The following is a 9,308-nucleotide window of genomic DNA, read 5'->3' as shown; positions in this document are numbered from 1 at the left end:
TCAAAGTTTCTTCCTTATGCCATCTCAGGGAGTTTTGCCTTGCCACATTCGCCATCGGCTTGCTCATTAGGGACAAACTTACATTTATAAAGAACAATCTTCAATCAATCTTTATCACTGCATTATCTGTGTTTTAAAATAAATTGAATTGAATGGTCAGTGGGCGCACTAGTCACGGTTTGCAAACCACCTCTGTAGAAAACTCAGATATATATATATATATATATGTGGATTTAATAATGTTTTTTTAAATTATTATTATTATTCCTTGATTGTTGGCAGAAAATATTAAATTAATGTGGTTACAGATAAACTTACAATGTCATTTACAAAATGAACTTTTCAAGAAAAGCGTGAGGAACTGTCAGCCAAAACAGTTCAAAACAATTGTTAAGGATTTTCATAAACCATTTTTTACTTTTGCATTTTTTTTCTTTCTTAGGTAGGTGGTAGCACAATGGTTAGCGCTCTGGGTTACTGATCATAAGGTTGGGGTATCACCAAGCTGCAACTCTCAGGGCCCCTGAGTAAGGCCTTAACACTCTGTGCTCCAGGGGGGCTGTAACATTGCTGACCCTGTGCTCTGACACACTGGATGTGCAAAGAAAGAATTTCACTGTGCTGTAAAAGCATAAAACACACAATATATATATATATAGAGTATATATCAGTGTCAGGCGGTCAGGGCCAGCAAGCCATCTCTGCTGGTCTTAACACTATCAGAAGCACTGACCTACATTTACAACATCAATTCTAATATTTGTTCAATGAAATTGAATTAATTTATTCCCAACAGTTCATTCTCTTCATTTCATTGCGTTTCTCTTGGCTGCACTGCTTCCAGTATATTGATGTGGATGTAACATTTTTTGTCCAATCAGATTTCAGCCTCTATGTGCTGCCATGTCAATCTAATCTGCCCAGGGCCTTTAAAGTCTGTTCTGCTGGCTCTTTTACCTTAGTCTCTTTTAGCAACGGGTCTTTTTCTTTTAACAATCAGATTTAAAATTTACCTCACAGGGCCAGCTAACTGGCCCAGAAGAGCATCAGCATTTTTCCGTCCTCTGATTGGTTGGTCAGAGAGAAACTGTTACGCCAAGTTTGACTGGCAAACACGTCTGTTGCGCTCTGCACACATTGGTACTACTGGCTTACAGCCTCTGAGGAGTGGAGCATGTCATGTTATTTGACAAATATTGATTCTGATTCTTCAGATGTTGTAAGTGGCACAGTTGCGGTTGTAGTGTAGAGGTTTGGAGCTTGCTTTAGTAAAATGGTATTCACCCTCCATATGCGAAATGCCTCTCTCTCTGTAATACCACACATTGTTATATTGTGTTTTTGTATTGTATTGATGGTTTCTATAATTGCGACATGATAGTGGTGGTATTAAGAGGTCGGGTAAGTCCTCACTGAAGGCCCAGGTACCAATGCATATATATATATATATATATATATATATATATATATATATATATATATATATATATATATATATATATATATATATATATATAATATATAGTATATCCTATAATTCTGCAAATTACAAAATGCTTAAAAAAAAGACAGATTTTTATCACAATCAATTTAATCAGATTTTTTTTATCATTAGCACTTCAGACTAAAACCAGGAAAAGAAAAATAGGATACTAAATGAGTCAAACAAGTTCAAGTTCCTTATACACTATATGGACAAAAGTGTTGAGAAACCTGACTTTTATACTATATGTGCTTCTTTTCCTGAAACTGTTATAACAAAGATATAGGCACACAATTGTACAGAAGGTCTTTGGAGGTGGTAGCATTGAATTTACCCCTTCACTTGAACTAGGAGACCCAAACCTGCTCCAGCTAAACAAATTTCCTGCTATAGCTAGAGCTCTGACCTCAACCTGTACTGAAAACCTTTTTGGATGGATTGGAACACTGACTGCACCCCAGGCCTCCGCACCGTACATTAGTACCTAACTTTACTAACACACTCGTGTCTGAATGAGCACAAATCTCTACAAACACACAAAAAAACTAATGGAACATCTTTCCAGAATAATGCAGGTTATTATAACAGCAAACAAAAACTAAATGTGGAATGGGTTGTTTGGAAAACACATATGAACTATACACAAACTTTTGTCCTATTGTGTATTAAAACAAATAAGTACAGCACTCTGCTCTGTCCTTTGTAGGTTTGTAAAAGATTATGTTATTAAAGGGATTATATATTAGGGAGAAAATGAACCAGAAATAAAATAGATCTCTTTAAACCTACGTGCGGTAGGTAAAGGCAACACACGCATTCACACAGAAAGTATATATTTCAAAATAAAGCTTTTTTTTTTTTTAGGAGTTTCCTTTGGAAATATATTTAATAAAAAACATACAGTAAATTGCAGTGTGAACGCAAACAGGCAGCTGTGTTACTCGCATTGTACTGGAGCTAAAGCCTTGTTATCCTGGTAAGTGATGCCCAATATTACTCTGAACAAGTATGGATAACAACGCTTTATATGTTGCTTGTCTGTTGGGTATTTCTAATGATATGCCTTGGGGGAAAACCAGGTTTAATGTTGAATAGTAAATGTTTTGACAGTGCTAGGTGGGGAGTTAATGGTAGGCAAATATATTATTGATCAAGTTCACAAACATTTTTTGAATGATATTGTCATAGTGGAGCTGGTCTTTGTTGAGTCTGATAGAGTGGCACAATCACTTGAGTTTTATTTTAGTTCTGAGTACATAGGATATGAATTTAAAAGCATTTTGAGACTAATATTTTGATGATTTTGGCATGAACAGATCTTACAAATGTAAACAAAATAAAAATAATAATAATAATAATAAAAATAAAAATAGAAAAACTGTAAGACCACATTAATTACTAACGTTGAGTCAGATCAGAGTAGATTTTCAGCATGTTCAGAAACTGTAGTCTCCCGATTGTGTTGCTTTGATTCCTCAGACTTCTTACAGCTCATATGGCATCCATACACCTGAGTGAATAAAGTTCTTTTCGTTCCCTTACCTAGCAACAAGGGTAATAGTGAAAAATGTTGTGGAGGGCAAGTTAAAACAGTAGTGAAACAAAGCCAGTGTGGTGTGAATGGAGGTTCCTCAGCCTTTCACACAGGGAGCTGTTGTTTGCTGATGGTCTCAGCTATGAAAACTTTCTGCAGCTGCTCGCTGGGCATCAATGCTCAGCTGACTGAAACGTTGGAGAAAGTAGATCACTGCAGCGAGGAGGCTTGCTTGCACCACTATAAAGGCAAACAAGCTGATCTGTGAGAACAAGGCCAGATTACACAGCCAGTAATTACAGGAGTTAAGCACTTCCTCCTCCGATAGGTAGGCCACCAGTCTCCCCTGCAGGTCAGGAGGAAAAGCGCAGCTCACATTTCTGGAAGAACACAGAGAAATAATGGAGAAATTTAAAATTTACAGCTGAAGCCTATAATGGAATGGAATGACAATTCCTTTACATATGATAGACCTTTACATAATTCCATATAATGGTTTATATATAAAATTCTGATGAGGCTGAGGATAATTTTGGAAAATCTTTTACAGCCATTTGTAGCACTTGCCTTATTAAAGCATCATTTTTCTGTTTTAACAGCCATCCCCTCAGATAGAGCACAGCACAATCACACGCCCACGGGTTCCCATGCAGCGTGACCAGCTGCAGCGCTTGCAGGTCATCCAGCAGTCCTGGGGGCAATGCTGTGAGGTGATTATCATGGAGTTTAATCTCAGTGGTGCTCACTGGGAAAGATGAAGGCATTGTGGTCGTGGTGAGTCCACGACCGCTACAGTCAACTACACCAGCAGTGCAGAAACAGCTCTGTGGACATACAACCTCAGCTTCGCCAACATCAGCTCCCAGCACACAGATGAGAAGCAGTAGGTTAATAAACACACACTTCATTTCAGCACACACTGCATGGGAGAAAGAAAGGACAGAAAACTGATTGTCAAAGAAATGATTCTGAACAGTTTTACCATCATCACTGCACATTTTCTTAGTAGAGCAAGAAATAAATCAGGTTCTCGGGAATAGTACTTGTTCTAATATACTTGGAAAAGAGGAAAGACATCCAGCATGAGAAGCAAAGATAAAGAGCAGGAAGTAGGAGACAAGCAGAAGAATGAATGATGTAGCAAAAAATTCTGTGCATGTTTTTTTCTCCGTATGTGTGTTTCAGATAGCTATAGTGAATTGATGTTAGCATGACCAGTGTGTTAAACCGAAGAGACGACAATGACAAGGCTCATGTTCAAATTATGGTTCATCAGATTATGAGTTTATGAGATGGAGGCTGATGTGGACATTAGTGATTATCAGCGGAAAATATGTTAGTAACATTTCTTATAAGTTGATGTGATGAGTGGAATTAAGTGTAAAAATGGGCATCTTTTAGTTCAATTTGTGCAAAATCCACATTTGAAAACACACACACACACACACACACACAAACACACACACACACACACACACACACACACACACACACACACACACACACACACACGCAAAATATATATACATATATATATATATATATATATATATATATATATATATATATATATATGTGTATATATAATTTGTGTGTGTGTGTGTGTGTGTGTGTGTGTGTGTGTGTGTGTGTGTGTATATACACACATATACATTTATTTTATTTAATTTATATCTTTCTTATAGGTATTTGAGGTATCACAAAATATTTAGTTTTCAGAGTTTCAGAAATGTGGGGGAAACAACAAAGGAAAAGACATTTTAGTTCAGATAAAATATTTATTAAAAAAACACTTTCCCAAACTGCCATTCATAGGCTTTAAATTAATAATAAATAAAAAAAACATGAATGTTGGGTTTTAAATAGCAATACAGGATCTCATGACTGTAGCAAGTTCAGCACTATTAAAGCAGTCAATAAACCTAGCCTCAATGGAAAAAAAGCTATTTTCTAAAAATATAGAATAAATAAAACAATATAATACTTTATTGAAACATAATATAGAACATACAGGTGCGAGAATATGCGAAAAATAATAAGGGGTGCGTCTTACCAGAATATACAGTAAATGTCTTCTTGGTGTAACAGGAGCCCTTTAGAGGGACAGTGTTTGATCCTGCAATAACAGCAGTGTTCTAGAGACACAGCTGGGCCACACTGATAAAGTTATCCACATACACATGCACACTTACACTTATACTAGCTCCGCCCCCTTGGGAATATCATACAGGAAGTACTTTTGATGCTGAAATATGAAACATTTTAAAATATATTGTTTAAAGGGGTTTTTTTTTAAAAAAGAAAAAGAAACCGACACAAATCAGTCTGAATTAAGCATATTTATTTATAACAGTAACCTGCATCGAAACTCCACACTCACCGAGAACGAGCACTATAAAAAAATCCCCGTCTGCAGTTAAGGAAAAAGTATACTTTCAAATACACATTCATCCTTACACACACACGCGCACACACACGACAGCCAGAGCCCAGATTCAAACCAACAGGCTAAAATGGCATTACAAAACAACTGATGCACATTCTAGCTAAGCATTAAAAATTCAAAACATATAAATTAGATACATCTAAATGTAGGTTTCATTTAAATTAATTATATATAATATCCATGTTAGCTATACTCACACAGCCATAAACACAAGACATGTTAAATAGATGCTTCACATTTGTACTCGGTAGGCAAGAGCTCCAAAGCACCAAGCAAACTGTTCTGCAAATATACAGTATAAGTTGGCAGCGAGAGCATCACTGTCTGTAGGATCTGCCGTAATAGGAATACGTACGTGTCATCTGTTATCACGTGTGTGATAAAATATAGTATGAGATGTGAAGTGATTTTACTCTACAAGTGCATGTTTGTGTGTGATCATCACTGGTCTTTTTCGTGCATCTGCTGTTGCATCTTCTGCAGCATCTCCTGCATTCTTTTCAGCTGCACACACACACACACACACACACACACACACACACACACACACACACACACACACGAACAGTAGGATTACGGTGCTGTCTACACATCAGTTCAGTTTATCATCAATGTTTAAGGCTCACCTCTTCATCCTTCATCTTGATAAGTCGCTCTGTTTCCGCGTCTGGAGTGGGCAATGGCAGAATGGGAATAGGACTGTCCACGCGGTTGTCCTGTGCAAGTTTACTGCAACACACACACATACACATTCAGACCAAACCCCACTTTATTCAGTACCTTCCAGAAAACAAACTATATCAATGAAATGCTGCATGGCATAGTGTTTTTTTCTTTTTCTTCTCAACAAATGATTTTTGTTCTAACAAAAATTTGGTCATTAAAACATTGCTGATGAAAAGGGACTTTATACAAGGAAATGTTTTAAATTATGCCAGTGGACCAGTGATACTTTATTTGGACTGTTTTGTCGCTCGTGGTTTAGGGGCTCATGTAAAGATTGACAGCATTATGAATTCTACTAAGGAGCAGAATATTTCTGCATAAACGTACCCCCATGCTCTATTCTCTCAGGCATTACAAATATTAATTGTTAAGATTTACAAGTAACTGAAGTAAACTAATAGAAAGGGTATTAAGGGACTGGAGTGAGAAATGTAAGAATAGTCTTCCATAACACAGACACACAGAAACACACAATTAAACAATAAAACAAACAGACCTGGTCATCTCCTGTATACACTGGGCTCTGTAGTTCTCGTAGTGTACATCACAAGTAACATCTTTCAGGTCGTGCATGTGAGAGCGAATCAGCATGTTCCTCAACTTCACAAAGTCACAGTGGGACTGGTTCTCCACTACAGGAAACCCACAAAAACATGAATCAAACAGTCACCTGACATGATACACACACACACACACACACACACACACACACACACACACACACACACACACACACACACACACACACACACATTAAAGAGCCTTTTCTTCAAAAAAGTACAGATACGTGTACACGAGTACACTTTTACACGTATCTGTACTTTTTTGAAGTATTTCCATTTGGGGAGACCTTTACTTTAACTTCACTACATTTCAAAGTCAAATATCTTTTTTTTTAAACTTCACAACGTTTTGTGAAATCAGTCGTTCCTTTTTATTTATGAGCAAAATTTAAATGGTCAAATCCACCAATCAGGGTAAAGCATGCGCTCTGTTTTGAACTTGTTTGGAGCTTGGTGGTTTCTACCTAGCACCAACATACAGTTTAGCATCAGTTCAACAGCAAGCAAAACATTTAAGAGGAATAAATGGTTTAAGAAACTGACTGTAACTTGCCACAACACCATTGCATTATTTGCAGTTTGGTTTTCTTTTTGCTGAAAAGAAGGTTTTGGGCTCATGATAATTTGAATAGACATCAATCAGTGTTTTATTAATATCATTAATATCACCCTATTAATAGATTGGTGTGCTGAGAGTAACATTATAGTCTTTGGACATAAACTGAGTTGATAAAGAGAGTCTTGTGACAAATATAGTAATAGGAACATTATAGCCATAATAAATCATAGTACTTTGGATACTTAAGGTCATTTGAAGGCAAATACTTTTGTACTTTTACTCAAGTGGAGGAAGCACTTTTACTTTTGCTGGACTAATATTTTACCAGGTGTATCTCTACATTATCTCAACTACATGGTTTGTGTACTTTATCCACCACTGCAAGTTTCTTTCCCAGATCATTCATTTCATAACATATTTCCCAGATTACACTCTAACGAATTATAAACACACACCTCACCTTCGACAATACCCCAAGGGTAAAGGCGACCTCGCACTCTTTGACCTCTTGCTTCGACCACTGTGTTACTACCAATAACAGCAAAGGGAGTGCACTCCTATAACAAATGCAAAAATATGCACACATGAAATTCATGATCAGAACTTTTAGAAACATAGAAACAGAAAGAAATCTTCAGGGTAATGTATTAAGCTTAATCTAATTTGTATGTATAAATAAAGAACATTTTGTAAGTCTACTTTTTAATCTGAAATTTATAACATATTTTGCAAACTGTTGTGGAGCATCTTTTCCTGCCTCTCCATCATTTGACAACACACACTAGTCATTAATGCACATACTGAGTGATTAATTGACTCGAGTAAATTCGTGATATGCTTACAGCTTGTAATTCATATGTTTGGCACAGATTTTAAGTAGGGCAAAAGGAGCAACTATGCAACTGTGAAATTAGTTAGGTGTAGAAATTGGGCCAAAAACAATTGCTGGCTAAGCACATTTTTCTGGGAACAAAGAGAGAAGCATTTTACATGTTTAATACAAGTGGAAAATATGATTTTATCAGAGTGTTTTGCAACTTGCTGTTCATAAACTAATCAATAAAGAATTTTATTGTTGGGAAAATTCAACATTTCTCCATGCTGCATTTGTTTTAGTTTTAACTTCTTACTCTAGTTCATCTTCTCTTTTTATCATTAGGTTAATATTGATTTTAAGGGTTTCTGCTAGTGTCTTATGTCCTAATGGGCATTGGTAGCTTTATATTCACGGTTAATACACATTTGCTCATCACTGCTGACATGATGTACACACCCAATAAGTCTATAAACTGCTATTAGACTTTATAGAGCTTTATATATTTGTATCTCACCTTCAGCTCCTTGTCCATTTGTTTAAACTCCTCATCCTCATCAGAGTCACACTCGGGAAACTGGTACACTTTAATTCCAAAGCGCTCAATCTCATCTCGTACCTGAGAGGACAAAAACTAAGTAAAGTGATAACTTGAGCATAGCAGGGCACACTGAAAAGGAAATCAGTGAACTAGCAGATTTAATGGTAGTATGGATAAAATAAGATGTTGTGTTCTCACCCGGTCTTTTAGCTTCTTTATCTCACTTGGAGTGAGACAGTCCGCTTTGGCAATGAGAGGAATAATGTTCACCTTCTCATGCAGTGCTTTCATGAACTCCACATCCACTGGCCTTAAACTGAACACACACATCGCCAGATCCTTTAATTCTCCAAGGACAACTCTGTACATATACTTTATAAAAGTTATGTTGACACAGACAACCATATCTTATTTGATAAATGTAATCCTCTTTTCCAATATTACAATAACCTCCACTCTTCCTGCAAGGCTTTCCACTAGATTCTTACAATCTCACTTGTTGTTTATAAGCGTTAGATGACAATATCTTGGGAGCATTCAATTTCATGAAAGGTGGTCAGTGGGGTTGGGTTCAGTGATCTGGACAGGACAAATGAGTTCTTCCACTTAAACCTTAACAAACAATGTTTTGTAAAACTTTAA

The 9,308-nt window shown here is 36.5% G+C and overlaps 2 protein-coding genes across 4 annotated transcripts in view; both read right to left on the bottom strand.

Annotated features, from left to right (window-relative positions):
* Positions 1–1,573: 1,573 nt before the first annotated feature.
* gp1bb (glycoprotein Ib platelet subunit beta) lies at positions 1,574–5,192 on the bottom strand. Its single transcript, XM_083553489.1, has 3 exons — positions 5,071–5,192; positions 3,585–3,936; positions 1,574–3,397 (listed from the first exon to the last, which is right to left on the bottom strand). Exons 2-3 carry the CDS (start codon positions 3,923–3,925, stop codon positions 3,154–3,156), a joined length of 585 nt encoding a protein of 194 aa, XP_083409615.1. The 5' UTR covers positions 3,926–3,936; positions 5,071–5,192; the 3' UTR covers positions 1,574–3,153.
* A 149-nt stretch (positions 5,193–5,341) lies between these two features.
* septin5a (septin 5a) overlaps positions 5,342–9,308 on the bottom strand; it is a 14,075-nt gene continuing 10,108 nt past the window's right edge. For all 3 annotated transcript variants that reach the window (XM_083553487.1, XM_083553488.1, XM_083553486.1), the window contains 6 exons: positions 8,865–8,982; positions 8,643–8,744; positions 7,772–7,868; positions 6,686–6,821; positions 6,090–6,192; positions 5,342–5,967 (listed from right to left, as the gene is read on the bottom strand). In XM_083553487.1, coding sequence (XP_083409613.1) covers positions 5,905–5,967; positions 6,090–6,192; positions 6,686–6,821; positions 7,772–7,868; positions 8,643–8,744; positions 8,865–8,982 — 619 coding nt within the window. In that variant the 3' untranslated portion in view covers positions 5,342–5,904. The remainder of the gene's footprint in view (positions 5,968–6,089; positions 6,193–6,685; positions 6,822–7,771; positions 7,869–8,642; positions 8,745–8,864; positions 8,983–9,308) is intronic.

Source organism: Silurus aristotelis (genome assembly GCF_946808225.1).
Source record: "Silurus aristotelis genome assembly, chromosome: 11".
Lineage (NCBI taxonomy): Eukaryota > Metazoa > Chordata > Actinopteri > Siluriformes > Siluridae > Silurus > Silurus aristotelis.
The sequence above is the reverse complement of the archived record's forward strand: the minus strand, read 5'-3'. Positions and strand labels throughout refer to the sequence as shown.